At 36.3% G+C, this 19675-nt stretch overlaps 1 protein-coding gene across 2 annotated transcripts; it reads left to right on the plus strand.

Annotated features, from left to right (window-relative positions):
• Nucleotides 1-209: 209 nt before the first annotated feature.
• On the plus strand, nt 210-19360 carry LOC132268177 (TOM1-like protein 1). Of its 2 annotated transcripts, none has more exons than XM_059768957.1 (4): nt 210-336; nt 811-1416; nt 2101-2346; nt 18690-19360. In XM_059768957.1, the coding sequence occupies exons 2-4, from the start codon at nt 898-900 to the stop codon at nt 19104-19106; spliced, it is 1182 nt and encodes a 393-aa protein (XP_059624940.1). In that variant the 5' UTR covers nt 210-336; nt 811-897; the 3' UTR covers nt 19107-19360. The 2 variants fall into 2 exon arrangements, with proteins under 2 accessions (XP_059624940.1, XP_059624941.1); XM_059768958.1 differs by having other exon boundaries at nt 336-397.
• Nucleotides 19361-19675: the final 315 nt, after the last annotated feature.

Below are 19675 nucleotides of genomic sequence, written 5' to 3' on the forward strand. Positions count from 1 at the left end.
ATATTGGATCCAATATCTGTAGACGACAATCCAAATAAATAAATAAATAAATAAATAAAAATAAAATAAAATTATAGAACCAAAGTATGCCTAAGGCATTTCTCTTTTCTCACACGTGTATATCTTTGTATATATTATGTACGAAATATATATATATATATATATATATATATATATATATCTCTATCCTATAGTATATATATAGAAATCTATAAGACTTGACTACAAAGCAGAGAATCATCTGAGTGGGTCGTACTCAATACTTCTGCGTCGCCGTCCCAGCACGCGATTTTGCCAACCACTCCTTCAACCTTTCACCTTCAATTCAATTCTAAGGTACGCCTCATTAACAACGTTGTTTTTATCATCCTAAGTCAAAAAGAGGAAGAATCACAAGGTTTTCTCTTCTTTGATTTGATCATCTAATTATGTTTGACAAAACAATAAATACATAATCTTCTCAATTGATTGTTTGATATATACGTCGATAATTTGATGTAAATTGTTTGATGTAAGCACATATATATATATTCACACTCATATATATGTATAACTGCGTTTCCTTTTTGGTTTTTTTTGCTTTTAGAATGTTGGTTTTCCCTTATAGTCTGATGAATTTTGTTAACTTGGACCAATTTATATATGTGAATTTATTCTATGCATGTGTAGTTTATATGATTTGTTGATTAATTTGTTGTGTTTATAGTCTCTCTTTGTATTTTATGTGATTAGATATAAATTGTGTGATGAACTTTTAGATTTTAGTCTAACTAGTGGAGTAATTTTCTCTTGGTCTTTACTTTGTTTTAGGGTTGAAGATTTAGTGGGTGGAGCTTAAAAAATTTGAAGAATTTGCTTGGCCTGTGCAACTGAGATTTTGAGACTAGGGTTTTGAAGATGAGTGACAACTTGATGGATAAAGTTAGCGCTTTTGGTGAGCGTTTGAAGATTGGAGGAGCTGAGGTTGGTCGAAAGATGACTGCTGGCGTGAACTCTATGAGTTTCAAGATGAAGGAGCTACTCCAAGGCCCAAATCAGGCTGACAAGCTTGTCGAGGATGCAACAGCTGAAACTTTGGACGAGCCTGATTGGGCCACCAATCTTGATCTTTGCGACATGATCAATCATGACAAGATCAGTAGTGTTGATTTGATCCGTGGAATAAAGAAACGGCTCATGTTGAAGAACCCCAGAGTTCAGTACTTGGCCTTGGTGTTGCTTGAAACTGTTGTCAAGAATTGTGAGAAGGCATTCTCGGAGGTTGCAGCCGAGAGGGTGCTTGATGAAATGGTGAAGTTGATTGATGATCCTCAGACTGTTGTTAACAATCGGAACAAGGTTCTGATGTTGATCGAAGCATGGGGGGAGTCCTCTAATGAGCTCCGATATTTGCCTGTGTTTGAAGAGACATACAAGGTATCTCTACTGCTTAAAATGGCTTACTATGGTTTACTTTTCTATATCCTCTTTCCATGTTGCAATTTAAAACTTTTCTTCGTTGAGATTTAAAACTATTCATTTTCAGAGTGCCAACCAACTGAAGGAAATAGAAGACTGGAAAATTTTATTATCTTATCTATCATTTCTTTGTTTTCCTTCCGAATGAAAAATCTTCTCAGCTTAATCAAATGGTTATTTTTTTTTAATCGGGATTTCAGATGATGAAAATTCTACGTATCATTTCTATTTACCTCTCACATTAACCAAATGTAAGCTTTTGTTAATTATCTCTTGGCAGAGTCTTTCCCCATTATGGAGATAAGATACATATTTTACTAAACATGTAGAAGTGAAGATGAAATACCTGTTTTGAAGTTATTCTAAATGAATGTTGAGAAATCCACTAGGGCAATTAAGAAAAAAGAAAAGAAAAGATTTTGGACGTGAATTCTGGATGATTGAATGGATTGCTTCAAACTTTTCTAAATAAATGTGTTTTCTTGAAATTATAAAGTTGTAAAGCTTACACGAAAAATTTTGTATGGTCAAGACAAATACATAGTATAGTGCATACACAGAAATAAAATTCTTTTCTTATGGTAAAGAACTGCTGGATCATGTATTAGATTAAGCCTATCTTGTGATTTCCTTTTGTTTTAGAGTTTGAAATCAAGGGGTGTACGGTTCCCTGGTCGTGATAATGAAAGTTTGGCCCCAATATTCACTCCTCCCCGTTCAGTCTCTGCTTCAGAATCAAATGCTAGCCTTGGCCAACAAGTTCATCATGACATTCCTGCAGAAACCTTTACAGCTGTACAAACAAAGGAAGCATTTGATGTGGCACGGAACAGCATTGAGCTTCTAACAACAGTTTTATCCTCTTCACCTGAACAAGATGCTTTAAAGGTACTTTTACTTTGTTGCGAGAAGAATATGTGTATGCCTTGGTTTTTAGTTTGATATAACACTTATGGTTCACTTTGAATTCTTATGTTATGAATTGCATGTAGATGCTCGTAAAAACCAAAAAAGAAAAAATATTAGTCAGGTTGCTTTTGTTGCATTGTTATTTGACCCCCATAAATGACCTGGTCAGGCATAACTATTTCCCTTGATTTGGCCTTTTCTTGTTCTGTCTTTTACTAAACTAACATTCGAAAGATTCTAACAGGGGGTTGTTCAATCAGCCTAATGTTTTGGGCAGTATGCTTTGGATTATTGATTATTTCTTTTGGTACTGTGTTATATATGTCCTTGTAATTCCTTAGTCATAGGGGTAATTAATGCCAGTCTACTGTCATCTTTTTTCATCGATCAGTTGCTATTTTAAGTGCATGGCTTCTCTTACAACAGAACACAATACAAAGTAACTTTAGTCGTACAGGCTTCCTTTGCAGTCGTGTTGATAGCAATAGTTTTGTGATACCGGTTTGCACATGTATTCTTCTAAAAGTTGGAAATTTGCTTGGTGGCGTATAGATTTCAATTAGTTAAATTCCTCTAACCATCTACTAAATATTCAACAAATAATTTGGAGTCTTTATGTATTTTCTCCGTTTTTGGCAGGTATGGTAGGATTATTGATTTGGTTATCATTAATTTTTTGATAGTCGTGTCTTCCCTTCAAACAAAGTAATGAGATTTGAACATAGTATGTACTTGTGATCAGTGTAATTTCGACTTACATTTCCTCATATTTGAGGCGATGACTTCTTTATTAAAAACTGGGAGACTGGAGGAGGGTTCCGAGTCAACTGCCTTAAAATATATATTTCAAAATTTTATTATTGGCAAGCGTTTTGGGAATCAGATCTTTGAGGGCTTCACAGCAGAAATATATTTTTACTTAAAATATGATTGTTTTAAAGCCAGTATTATTTTGTAAATTTTTTAAAGGTTTATATTGCTTTCCATTCTTTAGTTTCTTCTACATTAAACTTATGCACTTTTAATAATTATGTCTGCCCATCAATTGAAAATTTTCTTCTACACTTTTGTGCCACTAGTTCATTGTAGAATACTTCATTGGAGAAGCATGACGTATTTAATCTGATTGTAGAGAAATTAAACTGCCCCTGCTTAATTATAGGTCTAGTGATTGTCACAAGAGCTATAATTAAGCACTCATTAATTACATGTTTCCTATTTTTAGGACAAATGTGCCCTTTTAACCCTTTCTTCTCTCTCCTCACTTAATCGAGTATACATATGTACTATATATATACATACACATGTATATATATGAACAGCTAACATTTGAAAAGAAACAAAAGTAGTTGTTCATATATACACACACACACACACTATATATGTGTGTGTGTGTGTGTATATATATATATGTACACGCAAATGGATCAAGTGAGGAGAGGGAAAAAAGGAAAAAAAAAAAAAAAGGAAAGGAAAGTAGCTGTCTATATATATACACACTATACGTGTATATGTGATTATTTGCAGAGCGATTAAGGGAGGAGAGAGAATAAAGGGTTAAAAGGGCAGTTTTGTCCCAAAAAAATTATATTTTTAATGTCAAGAGCGAGTGTACAACGACATGTAATTAACGAGTGTTTAATTATAGCTCTTGTGACCAATCACAAGAGCGAGTGTGCAACGAAAGTCGCATTAGTGACTGCCCCTAGCACTCCTCTTATGTAGATGTAATTATATAAATACATCAATTAAAATCTACTTTAGTGTGCAGCTTGCTGTTTCGAGTTATGGACACATTATTGGGGTAAGTGGTGTAGAAAACTATACATTTAATCATATTGTATGAAACATTTTGATTTTAGAGGAAAAGTAACATGTAGATCGAGTATGAGAGAACATGCATCATGACCTTAGAGCATCTCCAATGCAATACTATAAGGGCTGCCATTTCTAAAATATAGCAGGAGATGGTAAAAATGGGCTCTCCAATGCAATGCTATATGGGCTGCCAAATTTTAACTTTGCTAAAACTGATGCCAATTGTAGCACAAGAAATAGCTACTGCTATTTCAGAAAAAAATCTGAAATGATATGCCGATATGGGTTCATATATATATATATATTTAAAAAAGATCATAAAAATTTTCACCAAATAGGATTTAGTTTGCAAAACAAGAATTATAGACCTTGATTAGTTGATTTAGAAAAAAAATTAAAACAAAACCCATACGTACAAGTTAACAATTACAGAGAGAGAGGGGGGCAAGCTTGAGAGTTGAGAGACAGCGGCAGAAGCTTGCGAACGGCGAACCCGAACTGGAACAGCGGGCGATGGAAACTGAAAGATATGGGGTTTTGAACTTTTGATTCTTGTTGATTTTGTAGTTTGCAATTGCACAGAGAGAGAGAGAGAGAGAGAGAGTGGGGGCAATTTCGGAGTTGAGAAAGAGAATATAGATGGAGGCAATTGAGGAGGCTGAAATGATTTGCCCTAAAAATATATATATTAAAATTAATTCACAAATAGTGGTAATGAAATTTCATGTACTCCATATTAGAATTTCATGTATTCCATATTAAAATTTTCTAGAATTCCTTTAATAGATTTTGAAATTTTTGATCACATTAATTTTATTTTCTTTTATATCATTTTGGTCCTTTTTTGACCAGATATTTTAGATTTTTGCTTCTTTTTAACTAGGTTTAATTTTAGTTTCCTTCTAATATCTACAACTTGACTTGGAATGTGCCTAATATTAATATTACTGATGCAAATATGAATGGTGGGAATGGTAGTTGAAAAAGAATGGTGGTTGTGTCAAAAAATAGCATTTTGCATGAAATGCACCATTAGAGCAAAATTGCTAAAATGTAGCATTTTGACACTGTAACACCTGTCAAAATATAGATTTGGCATGCAAAAATAGCTTTTAGTATTGGAGATGGTCTTAGTCACCTTATGTTGATAAAGTCGTAATTAGTGCGATAAATCTTGTGATTTCTTTGACATAGCGAGCAAGATATTGAAGCCCAGAAAGAGTCGGATCGGGATTGACACAAAGTAGGTTCTAGTTCATTTCACGATGCTAGTTAGTTACATAGAAGGCCAATTAAGTTTAATTCACAGGCTTGGTTTTTAATTATGATGTTTGAGATTGCTTCGATTTAAGAAAAGGTTGCTTGGATTTATCCATGATTTGTTTAGTTTATTCCTTATCTCGAATATCCTATTTCGGTCGAATCCTTGTGTGGATCCTATTTCAATGGGAACTTCTTTATATTTTATGTATGGTTTAACAGAAAGTACATGAATGCATTATTTTATGAAACCAACATTTGTGAAAGAAGAAATATGAGATAGAAGAAATAGAAGAGAAATGTTTAGAGGCTTAAATAAGAATTTACACTCATTCACTGCTATGGTATTTATATACTTTTTTTTTTTTTACAAGTGAAAGTGTATTAGAAAGCATTCAAAAGGGGAACGCATCCCAAGAGCTACACAAAAACCGAAGCCAAAAAAAAGGAGTCCTATGGACCCAAAGAACCCAAAAATCCACGGTTTCATCTAAAGATATACAATTTCTCTCCATCACCCAACTAAAAAGAGAACTAATAGTCTAATAATAGAAAATTTCAACGCCCCCAATAGAAGATTCCTCCCCATCAAAAGATCTTCTATTCTGCTCTTTCCACAGACTTCACCAAACACATAGGGGGGTCGCCCTCCATGAGTTACGAGCATGAACCCCCACCCTGTGGCCCCTCCAAACGTCAATCAAATCCCTTGAAGTCTGGGGCATAACCCATTAGACGCCAAACAAATCAAAAATAAGACTTCAGCAGTCATGAGCCACAGGGCAATGCAAAAGAAGGTGATCCCCAAACTCTCCTTTTATTCTTATACAGATAACACCAGTTGACTGTGGTCTGTCTTCTCTTTCTCAGATTGTCCAAAGTCAAAATCTTGTCCCAAGCTGCAATCCAAACAAAAAAAGCCATCCTAAAAGGAGCCTTCGAACGCTAAACCATTTTCCTCAGCAAATTAGAACCGTGAAACCCGGAGAGGCAAAGAAAAAAGGAATGGACTTGAAAAATTCCTTGCGGAGAAGGCACCTAAGTTAAGGAATCCGAACCAATAGCATCCACCTCCTGTCTATACAAGAGGTCCAGCAAGCCAGTCACGTCGTCCAACTCCCAATCCTAAAAGGATCGCCGAAGTCGCACATCCCAATTAAACCTACCGTTATCGAGTCGATAACAGTCAACTACTAAAGCATGTCTATCAACAGCAATCTTGAACAACTTTGGGAACAAATAAGATAATGGGCGATCCTCGCACCAAGCATCCTCCCAAAATCGGACGTCCCTTCCCTCCCGAACTCTGAATCTAATGTGCTTAAAGAACTCATCTCATCCCTTCCAAATAACTTTCCATAACCCCACCCCGACAGCAGATCTAACCGGCCTAGATAACCATCCCCCTCTCTCCTCCCCAAAGCGACACGAAATAACCCTCCTCCATAACCTATGCCTTTCGCTACCGAATCTCCATAACCACTTGCCAAGGAGCGTTCCTAATCTCCGAACCCCAAGACTGCCCAGCTGAAAAGTCCTGTAAACCTGCTTCCACAGGGCAAGATGAAACTCAAACTCCTCCCCCCGGCAGCCCTAGAGGAAGTTCCGTTGAAGCATCTCTAGTCTTCCAACAATAGAGGAAGGGATCTGGAAAAGCGAAAAATAATAAGTTGGAAGATTGGATAATGTACTTTTCACCAAGGTAACCTTCTCGCCCTTCGAAAGATAGCCAACCTTCTCTTGAAACGCTCTGTCACCGGGTCCCAACTTCCCACCCTTCTTGACGAATCACCCAACAGCAATAGGGAAGGAGCTCGTCCCACACCCTAAAACCACTATAAGAGAAGCCACCTCCTGAACCTCCCCCACAAAGACAAGCACACTCTTACCTACGTTAACTTTCAAAAGCAAACCAGAACACATCTCAAATATCTCAGTTAGGACACATCTGCCTCACAGAAAACGAGAGTGTCATCCACGAACAACAAGTGAGAGATCTCCATTTGCTGAACCGATTTTGGACCCATCCTAAAACCCTGATAAATCCCAAATCCATAGCCCTTCTCATCAACCTACTAAGAGCCTCCATAACAATAATGAACAGGATGGGGGAGAGAGGATCCATTTGCCTCAAACCTCGAGAACTGCCAAAAAACCTGGATGTAGACCCATTCACCAACACAGAAAATATGATTGAGTAAATGCACGCCTTGATCTATCTCCTCCATCTTTCTCCGAAACCCATCCTCTCTAACAGATAAAACGAGAAATTCCAACTAACATGATCATATGCTTTCTCAATATTGAGCTTACACAAAACTCCAGGAACACTGCCACTCAACTTATAATCCACACATTTATTGGCAATGAGAAAGGAAATTGAATAAAGTCACTACATATTCTATGCCAAAATATATGCGTAAATAAAGTCAAATTCTATGATTCTAGACTATCATATCTTGACTAATATGGTAAGTTACATCCATGATTCTAGCCTATCATATCTCTGTTAAGTGTTAACACTCCCCCTCAAGTTAGTGCGTGGATATCTGAGACGCCTAACATGTACAATGCATACTCCAACCCAGTCTTTATAAACATAGCCAATGACTACGTTTGGCTGCATTGAATTGACTAGCCAAGGCATAACCGACGTGGTCTCCAAACCATTGCGGATATGTCTTATCTGACTCTTCTGGTGTTTCCTCAGACTATAAACAATCACAATGTCTCATTGGATCATAAACAGTGAACAATGTCTCTTCAGACCATTCCCTTCATACACATGTTTAAAATATATAGATGAAAGAATCAACAATATTTTGTGTACCAAAAATGTCTCAGGGAAATTTTCCCATCACTCGCAAAACGCCACATGGCAACAAACCAAACAATAGGGCCAGCCAAATGCATTGGGCCGAGGAAAGAAACTCGGGACATATTAAAATCGCCAAAGCCCAGAAGAAACACCCCAGGCATTGATTCGGCCCAAGAAGGAAGGATTAGCCCAGCAAGCCCAAATCTGAAGGCCTTGGTCAACACGGCTGACAGTAACGCCCACCAGCAAATCACAAAGAATCATTAGAAAATTAAATCTATCTATGTAACGTACAAATAATGGTTCCAAAAAAGTCTCACTGTATGAATATAAATACAAAGGGAAAGACCCAAGAGAAGACAGGCCATTCTCGGCACTATTAGCCCTTCCTTGATCTCTTTCTCTCTCTCTCTCTCTTATATATTGATTAATTGTATTCTCAACGAGTGTTTAAGCATAGAACTCTTTTGATTGAACTATCACGTTCGGTCCGAAATTTTGTGCACCTACAGTCTCAGATCATAAACAACCAACAATGTCTCCTCAAACCATTCTTGAAAACTACAGACTTTTTTTAAGGGGTGCTTGCCCTCTGATCCAAATGCTTAAACTGTGGGGTAGTGTTGTATACCCACTCATATATGGTTGCATTGAATTGACTAGCCAATAGGACTGCAAACGAGCCAAGCTCTCGACGATCAGCTCAGGCTTAATAAATGAACAAGCCCAAACAAGTTTTGAATGTTCGATTAATAAACGAACCAATCTCAAACATTACCCAGCTCGACTCGTTAGTTCGTGAACATGTTTATGAACAAGCTCATTAATTGGCTCGTTTCAAACTCGTGTATATATATAATTACATATATATATATATATATATATATAAATCACTATATATATAGTTTTAGGCCCATTTCATTTTAATTTAAAAGTTCTATAGGCCCATTTCATTTTAATTTAAAGTTCTGACCCATTTAAATTATACATAAGCCCATTTAAATTGTACCACTCAATTTTAGCCCTTAGTCCAACTAATTCCACAAATTAATAAAGCCCATGATCCATATATATATAAACCTAACCCATAAATGAATAAAAATCCATGATCCATATAAGTGGACTTGTGAATGAGTGGTCGGGAGTCAGACACGTATTATTCAAACCCTACCCACAATCCTAAGTTTTTTGTTTTTGCCGCAATGAGCAAACCCACTTTCTCTATTTGCGATGAACCCCTCTCTCTATTTTCTCAAGCTTCTTGTTCCAGATCGCCATCTCTCTCTTAAGTTTTTGTTTCCAGATCCATGAGCAAACCCACCTCTCGGTCGGCATTAACAAACCCCCCCCCCCCCCCCCCCCCCTCCCTCCTCCTCCTCCTTTAGCTTCTCGTTCGAGATCACCATCTCTCTCTTAAGTTTTTGTTTCCAGATACGTGAGCCGGCGTTAACACCCTCCTCTCTCTGTTGTATTCTTCATATGGAAGGAGGAAATCTCATCAAATTGCAGAGACATTACCTTGGGAGATGGAAGTCTCTTATGCAAATTACAGAAATATTATGGTGATTTCTTCAGTAAGATATTTGAATACATTTTTGAAAGATATGTATTTTATACATATATATATATATATGTTTGGGGATCTCTGTAATATATATACGTGCGTGCATGTGTGTGTGAGAGAGAGAGAGTATAGTATATGCTTCTCCCTAAACGAGCTTGAGCTTTTTGTGAACCTAGCCAAGCCAAGCTTGAACACTCGAGTAGGAGCTTGGCTCGAGCTCAAGCCAAGCTCAAACATACCTGTTCCATGTTTGAGCTCGGCTCAAACAGGTCCTTGACCTACTCAGCTTGGCTCATTTACAGCCTAACCAGCCAAGAACAAAGTCTCCTCAAATCATAAACAACCAACAAATCGGAAGATTGATTTAGTTGGGAAACTCTAGGTGATTGATTTGATGACTGAACATGAGGATTTTTTACAATAGTCCCAAACAAAGTTATGCTCGCTGTTGGGGATCAGGAGTCCCCAAATCAACAACAACGAGCATAACTTTGTTTGGGACTTCTGTAATAAATCCTCATGTTCAGTCATCAAATCAATCACCTAGAGTTTCCCTACTAAATCAATCTCCCGAATTGTTGGTTGTTTATGATCTGAGGAGACTTTGTTCTTGGCTAGTCAATTCAATGCAGTCATATATGGGTGGGTATACAACACTATCCCACAGTTTAAGCATTTGGATCAGAGGGCAGGCGCCCCTTAAAAAAAGTATGTATTAGGATTTTTTAGGAATGGTTTGAGGACTCATTTTTGGTTGTTTATGATCTGAGGAGACATTATTGAGCGATTATGGTCTCCGAAGATATTGTTGATTCTTCCATTTTCATATTTTAAACATGTGTATGAAGGGAATGATCCGAGGAGACATTGTTGATTGTTTATGGTCCGAGGAGACATTGTGATTGTTTATGGTATGAGGAGCCACCAGCTGAGTCAAATAAGACATATCCACATGGTTTGGAGATAACATCATAGTTATGTTCTTGGCTAGTCAATTTTTTATTTTATTATTATTATTATTTTTATTTTCCTAGTTGGACTCACACACACATGTCTCTTCTGAGACTTGAACCCCTGACCTCCCTTTGGGAAGTAAGAGGCCGATATCGCTAGGCCATTGGCTCGTTGGTTTGGCTAGTCAATTCAATGCAACCAAAAAGAGTTGTTGGCTATATGTTTATGAACACCATGTTTGAGGATGCATTATCCAACTTGGGCATCTCAGATATTCGCGCACCAACTTCATGGATCTAACTTACCATATTAGCCAAGATATGATAGGCTAGAATCATGGGATTTGACTTTGTTTACTCATATGTCTAGGCATAGAATATGTAGTGATTTTATTCCGTTTCCTTTCCTGTAATATTAACATGTGCTCTTTTTACTGTATAAATACCAAAGGTGTGAATGAGTGTAATTCTCTTTCAAGACTTTACATATTTCTCTTGTATTTCTTCTATTTTGTATTTCTTTTGTTGTAAACTTGTTTTTGTACTCTTAGTGAAACGCATTTTACTATTATAAATTTCTGGTACTATTTTGGCTTCTTCAAAGTAGTAGAATCTTGTATGTTCTATATCATTGTCTGTTGACTGATCTTGTTATCATCAATGAATATATACATATATACTATTTTTACTGGCAAGTACAATTAGGGTCAACACTATCGCTTCTCATGATTTTCTTCTTCTGTCAGAAATCTTAATCTTAGACATGAAGTCTCTTGGTTGTTCTTTTTTTTTTTTTATAAATTAAAAACTTTTAACTTTCTTTAACTTCTGCAGAGAAAATTGGTGTTTGGATTTGAGTATTGTGCTCAACTTTTTGAAATGTCAAATATCAGTGCTAAAAAAATGAATACTGGTGCTCAAATCTGTGAGGGTGAGTATTTGTCACGACACCAACTTGATATCAGGGGCATCTCGACATTTCACTCAACAAAATGCATTGTTGGATACATATTCAATATGAAAAAAAAAATGCATTGGATACATCTCGACATTTTTCTTTTATTTTATACAACCACAATTATGAAAAAAAAAAAAAATACATATTCAACATTCAATTCAAACCAAATAAGAATTGTAACTCAACATCAAATGATATCATCCGGCTATTCCAAAAAGATCAAGATGAAATATAAAATAGTATTGCTGTATTTATATCCAGCTATTACTATCTAAAATGAAACCAATCTGTTATCTAGAAAACTAAATTAATTCCATCAACTAGAAAGGTAATCACATGTCATCCTCACTATATTCGGTCTCCATATAAGTTAATAATGTCGAACTAACTAAAAGAGAACATAAATGCTACTAAAGAACCACCTCGATGACTGCACTAGCACTCTAATTACTCAAGTACTTGACATGTGAGGATAAACAAAATGAGCTTGGAAAGCCCAATAAACAGTGGTCTAACCAATTGACTACCATGTAACTAGCAAGCGATCCAATTATGCTAATAATTATTAGTAACACAATAAAACTCAACATGTCATGTGTAATAAATGTAATTATTAGTAACACAATTAAACTCAACATGTCATGTGTACATAAATTAAATAATAACATGTTTGTAATAAATCAATTACTGTTCTAATTCCATTTAATTTTATCGTACGGATTAATTTCATTATTGGGCAATTTAAATTTACTATCATTTAAATTTAAATTATTGGCCTCTCTGAAGGTCTAAGGCGCCCTTTGGCCCTTTTGTTTCTTTGGGCTTCGCTCCCCTTTTGAGCATTTTTTATAAATTCTTACTTAATCAAAAAAAAAAATTTTACTATCATGTACTTATTTTGTTAATGAACTAAGAATACAACCCATACCCATACTCTTAAAAATTACGGCAACTTGCTAAGCAACTCAACTAGACTACCACACATTCTTACATTCATTGACTTCATAATTTTAGTCCAACCAAAATCCTCTTTAGTAAGAGAATGTACCTCTTCAAATTACCTCCAATGCGAGAACTTCTCTCTCCAAAGCCGTAGCATAATGGGCAAAGGTACCTGTGCTCGGGGCATTTAAACCTCCCAACATTCTCTCTTCCTTGTGGCTGGGAGAGTACATAACTCTCTAGGTAGGTATAGGTTGTATAGTGGAACAATATAGCTCCCAGTACACACACTTCTGTGGCTGGGGTCGTACATAATTTCCCTAAGGATGTTCACCCCCTGTACCACACCGTGAGTTTGCTTTGTTCAAATTTAAGTGCACCAAATTATAGCTGGATGTGCATATAGTTTGAGTGTATAATCAAAATCATGGTTGCATACATTTCAAAGAAAAAGAGAATTAAAAAAAAAAAATGATTGCACGCATAGTTTGACCAAGCTGTTGAGTTCTTCATCACCTTCCATACCACTGTTCACAAGTCCCCACTGCTGTTAAATATCAACCACAAATCACAGCCTTTGTCAAACATTATTCATGTTTCACTATTAACTACTAAACTCCCTGAGCCTTCAAACAATGGCTTGCAAGTTACAACAACCGCTAAGGTTAGTATGCCATATAGACACCTCTAATTCTAACAAAACTTTGTTTAGCTGAAATTCTACACCTCTATTTTTTGTGGAGCAGAGTATTGGATTTTAAACTAGAAACAAGATCAATGATTTATATAAGCTGAAATGAGGATGTTGAGATGTATGGTAGGATTGACTAGAAGAAATAGGGTTACAAATCAAAGTGTGAGAGAGAAGTTGGGAGTGACACTGTCATGGAGATCAATGGTAGCAATCTTTAAAGGTGTATAAAAGGTGCAAAAAGGAGGATTCTAAGGCTCAAGCCTTAAATTGGCATATCCTAGATGATGTGGGGTCCACTTGGAGTATTGAATAATTTGGTGTTTTGTTCAAATTGCATAGTTATGATAAATTGCATCTGTTATGATCAAATTGCATTTATTATGCTATTATGTTAGTATTGATTACCTCAATTATGGGGTAATCCAATAGTAATGAGTTACAGTCCCAGAATGCTATAAAAAGGATGGGATGTAAACTTGGTGAGGCAGAGAATGAATGAATAAAATCTTATGAAATTTCTTGTGAGTGATTCACAAAATATGAGGGTGTGGTGCCTAGAACCGTTGATGTGATTTCAGTAGGTTTATTTGAATTTTCAACCAATAAACTCTTATTTATTTCTACTATTCGAGGCTGCTCGTCCTACATCGCACTGATTAGCGATAAAATAAGAGGAAGTAGACTTAGGTGGTATGGACATATACAACAAAGACTTAGAGGTGTTTTAATAAGAAGAGGAAAAGTAATATGTATAGAAGGTAAGACATAAAGAGGATGAAATTAACTTGGGATGAAGTTGTAGAAAATGATTTTAAAAAGTCAAATATCAGAATAGTGATTGACCTTTAATAGAAGTAGAAAAGAATGGAAAAGTGAACTCATAAGGATTTTGATGATGGCAATGGAATTCAACACAAATTAGGGTACTATGTCCTCTCTAGTTCCACTTATTTACATTGTTACTTTCTTAATTAACTTCATTGTTAGTCCACATGGGTCCCACCCAAAACTTAAGTTTTTAACTTTAACTCAATTAGATGAATTGTAATTTATTATACTTGCTCTTTTCTGTAAAAAAAAAAAAATTTCTCAATCTTTACTTTGTTTCTAATTTTTTATTCATATAATAATTATTTTTTCTGAAAGGCCCAAAAGGGTCCCAACTAGCACATATCAGTGAGTGAAATGCAACTGGAGCGTAAAGCACCACCCCTGGAAGCTGCATGCACCATCCCGTGTGGATGACGCTGGGTGGTATTCATTTACATCCAGTAATGCCTAATAAACCCTTATTCTGCAATTTCCTGTTTTCAAATTTTTTTCCTCACTTTTGATCACAGTTAAACCCTTATTCGTGATGCTGGGTGATATTTAATCTTGACATGATTGTTAGGATTTTTAAGGTTAATAATGCTTTAAATTGGTTGATACATTAGAAAATTGGTATATAAAATTGGCATACATTTTTATATGATTATGAACTTGATGGGTTTTAGAATACATTGAGCATGATGTTATCTGCATAGACTGTTAATTTGTTGGTTCATGCTGAATCTGTGGAAGACCATTAATATTGTAGAATTGATCATTCAAAATAGCATTAAAAGAACTGATGGTGTACGCAAGTATGAGTATGTAGATAATATGTATATGCAATGTGGCTTTATTGTACACTCGTTTTATAATGACATTATTGGTTGGTGATGTGGTTTTATTTAACGTTATTCTGGATGGTTTGTGGATGTTGGATTTAAGTCATACATTGAATTTAAGTACGAATTAGTCTCCAATATTTAAATTTGCAGGCATGACAGTATAAGAGCTAGGTGTTGATCACTTGATCCTCGGACATTTGGGTTATGGGCCCATCATGTTCATTAATTTTAATTCTATTTCAAATTAGATGTTCAACTTATTTTAATAAATTATATCTTTTTTAGAATTGTTGGTAAATTTACGTAAATTTTAAATAAAATAAAAAAATCTATTTTTTCTGAATTTTATAGCAATTAAAAATTAATATAAAATATATTTTTTAATTCGGTTGGACCCAAGATGGGCCCAACAGGTAGTGCTAAGTGAGTGAACCTAAGTGATCCTTTGTCGACGGCCAAGCCATCGCCCTATGACGGCGCATGGTCCCCCACCCGCCATTGCCGAGAGTGGGCATGCGCGGCCATACCCAAAATAAGTCTTCTTTCCCGTGATGACAGGAAACAACCTGCTCCACAGCTTGGACCTCTCGATCCCAAATCTCCAAAGCCACTTACCTAACAAAGCATTATTGACCACATCCACCTTTCGGATTCCCAACCCCCCCCCCCCCCCTCCTTTTTGATGGGGGTACACACCCTCTCCCAGCAAACTAAGTGGTACTTGAATTCATCACCCGAACCTCCCCACAAAAACTACTTCTGAATTACTACAAGTCTTCGAACAACTGCCAAAACACATCTCAAGCACCTCAGCTGTTCAACTTTGGCATCACAAAAGACAATAGTGTCGTCTGCAAAAAACGTGTGGGAAACAACTAACTGATTGGGCTCTCTACCCACTGAGAATCCCTGAAAAAAACTAAGCACTTTCCCCCTCCACACCAATCTACTAAAAGCCTCCATGATGATGATAAATAAAAAAGGGGAAAGAGGGTCCCCCGACGTACGCCTCGAGAGCTGGAAAAAAAGCCTGCTGGGGAGCCATTCACAAGGACAGAAAAACGAGCAGTCAAAATTCAAAAAAAGATCCACGCCCTCCATTTGTGACCAAAGCCCATTCTCTTCGTCAGGTACATCAAAAAATTCCAACAAACATGATCATATGCCTTCTCAATATTCAGTTTGCACACAACCCCTGGAACACCACTTCTCACCCTAGCCTCAATGCCAAACTGTTATTATTTTAAAATTATACATAGATGTATGCATATTTTAATTTTTATACGTATGTGCATTAATAAATATATATATAGTGTTGTGTTCTTGCTGTTTCCCTATCCAATTCTTTTAAGAAATTTCCGTATCACCAAATCTGTATCGTCTCGTGTCTGTATCAGTGTCCATATCCATGGTTAAGAAGTCTTTGTTTAGTCACCAAAACTAATGATAATGGGTTATCTTGGCTTGTATGGTTTGGCAAAAATAAATTTAGTAAGTTCGTGATCTTTTAATCGTTTTTAATTTTATTTAGGTGGTTTCACTAGCATAAACATTCCAACTCAAAAATAGAATGATCTGAAAACATGTGATGCTAGCTGTACTTGGTGGTAGTGCATTGTGAACTTTGGAAAATATATGCTTGGTCACCATGGCGTGGATTGCCAATATTGACACTGGGGGTAGTATGGAAGTTGTGAACCTTGTTTGCTAAGTATCATTAAATACTAATTCCCACTTTCAATTCATATCACAAGTTGCTTAATGCTGAATACCTTCCTTTATGAGTGACTGAGCATGGGTATTACATTGAATGACAGGTTTTGTAGCATTTGCGACACATTTCTTTAATTTCCATGACTCTGGTAACACTATTCCTGGGATCATTTTAGTTCTGGTGAGGAAGCTAATGCCAAAGCTAGTCCCAAGCAAACATTGATCAATTCAAAGTACAAAATGGAATTGTTTTATGAATTATAGGCCTATCTTTACAGAAGACAAATCTTAATTAGTTAATTTTGATGTTGCCCTTGCTGACCAAGGCCACCATAGTCTCTGGTTCAGGACTATAGTGAAGGGCTGGTTACAATCCGAAAACTTTTTGGCAACTTGTCACGACTTGGGTAGGCTTCCTCTTGCTGGTATTTGTTTTGACCCACTTTGCCGCAAGCCTTCCAGATGCCAATCCAAATGTCACTCTCAATCCCTGCCACACTACACTGCCAATTGGCTTGTTATATTGCCTACTGTATATAGGGGGCGGCTCTTGCTACATTTTCAGGGACGAGTAACAAAAGAACATACTGGACAGAATTTGACAAGAGCAGATTTTGAACATTAGGAGGGCAACAATGACCTTGGAATTCCCTTCTCTCTCTCAAGGTTGTCTCAGTTTTCAATCTATCTCAATTTACTGGGATTTCTATAATCATGTAATACATCCATCCACCTCAATAACTAAATCCAATCATTTGCCTTGTTATGCAGCTTTAGATTAATCTACTATTTCCCGATATTAAATTAATTTTTATGGAACGATTTTATGTTTGTGTACAACACTTTTGTCTGTCTTCTAAAAATTTCCTTAGAACTGTGTAATTGTGAGAAGTTGATCTATTTGAGCTGAACAGAATTGAAAAATGTAGTGTCTCTGTTATTTTTTTTCTTTTTTCTTTTTTTTTTTCTTTTTTTTTGTATGGAATAATTACCAAGAAAAGAATATTACGAGAAACAATTAATATTCTTATGGTACATTACTTCATCAATTTGGTTGAAACTTCAGTTCATTTCCTTTGAAAAATAATTCCGACTTTCCTAAGGTTGCATGAAAGGAGTCTTCATAAATTTAGCTATCTAGACAAGTCATATCCACCTGTTAATTAACATATAAAAAACCACGGTATGCAACCTCCAGGCTGATCCAATGGATACGCATGCCAAATAGGTTTAATTTAGATTTGACATAGATGATACACCACAACATTCCAACGCTTGGCATTTCCAGAAGTTGCAGACTGACATCTTGGATTGTGCTCATGGAACTGATCTCTGAGAGCAATATCCAAATGTTCTATACCTTGGGTGTTAAAAAGGGTTGCGTAGACCCAAGTTCTGGGACTCCAATCAGAGTCTTTAACTTTGAAGGTTGTGCCTTGTAGCATGGACACTTGCTTTCTTAGAGGAACTGCCCAGTTTAAAAGATACGGATCTCATCTGCTGATGAAGGTTAGTTTAGATTTGGGTTTGAATCTATGCGGAAAAATTGTGGTGTATACTTGGATTTATAAAGATGTTTTTTAGGTTCAGTTCCTATTGTACAGTAATTTTATATAAACATTTCTGGGGGTTTAATGTTCATATTAGATAAAATTCACTCATGTTTGAGGACATGGTGTATATCCAGCTTAATGTCTATTACCTACCACCTTGATGTAGATTACTAAAATATGTAGGTAATTCGGAAATTGTCCACATCAAGCAGCTTCTGTTGTCTACATATAGGCTGTAAAACACTAATGCTGTCCAATGAATAAAATATTGTATCGAGCCATTTGCATAATGTTGTCAAGTATTTCGTGCTTGATTTATCATGCTGGCTTGCTTTTAGTTTCACAAGCTAAATCTTATCTTCTCATTTTAATTGCTTTGGAATTGTACTGGCAGGATGACTTGACGACCACACTTGTACAGCAGTGTCGTCAGTCCCAATTTACTGTCCAGAGAATCATCGAATCAGGTGGGGATAATGAGGCTGTTCTCTTTGAAGCCTTGAACGTGAATGACGAAATCCAGAAAGTCCTCTCCAAGCACGAAGATTTGAAGAAGCCTTCAGCATATCCGCTGGATCCTGAACCAGCCATGATACCTGTTGCTGTCGAGCCTGATGAATCGCACCATCTCGGGAAAGAAGATGCTTTAATTAGAAAGCCCGCAGGTTCTCGTGGTGGAGCCCAGGGAGGGCACAACGATGAGATGATGGACGATCTTGATGAGATGATATTTGGCAAGAAATCTGGCGGCACATCCCAAGCAGGGCATGATACGAAGAAGTCGTCGAAGGATGATCTCATCACCTTTTGAGTTTCGTTAGGGAATTCATATATTTGGGACAGATGAAGCCTTTGATAGTATTGAGTCTGTTTAGATGTTGAAGATTTTCAAGTTTGATGAACATGACCGGTTTTTTTTATTTTGGTGGTCAAGTGGGGAGTTCCATTTCCATTATTCCTGCACATTTTGTGTAAGTAATTCAGGTGTGACCGTGTGACTTTGAATAGATAATTGTCGACAAAATATATATATAAAAAAACAGTAAAACTGTCATATTCTCCTCACATGTGGACCATGTGGTTGAACTCTGATTCTCTGCCTGTATACTACGGAGTTTTTTTTTTAGCTATTGCTTTTTATAATGGTTGTGACGAGAAGAACCTGCAAGATTAAAGCTGGGCCGGCCCGGCCCTGAGATTTTCAAAGTTTTGAGAGGCCGGCGAATTTTCGAATGCAAGGTCCACAAGGTTTCACACGAGCAAAAAATTTATATGAATGGGAAGTTTATATTAAAATTAGACGATAAACACATAAAATATATTAAGGTTAAAAATACACAAAGCAAAAATCGGTATTATGCTTTATAAAGTGCATAATTC

Source organism: Cornus florida, unplaced genomic scaffold (assembly GCF_030987335.1).
Source record: "Cornus florida cultivar Cherokee Brave unplaced genomic scaffold, ASM3098733v1 CherokeeBrave_3.0.0_Hap2_Chr08, whole genome shotgun sequence".
NCBI lineage: Eukaryota > Viridiplantae > Streptophyta > Magnoliopsida > Cornales > Cornaceae > Cornus > Cornus florida.

Bases quoted from the DNA above. Each gene is read 5' to 3' on its own strand.
- LOC132268177 (XM_059768957.1), top strand. From the start codon at position 898: ATGAGTGACAACTTGATGGATAAAGTTAGCGCTTTTGGTGAGCGTTTG. The intron at 1,417-2,100 runs GTATCTCTACTG...CTTTTGTTTTAG, and splicing joins TGTTTGAAGAGACATACAAG to AGTTTGAAATCAAGGGGTGT. The intron at 2,347-18,689 runs GTACTTTTACTT...TTGTACTGGCAG, and splicing joins CTGAACAAGATGCTTTAAAG to GATGACTTGACGACCACACT.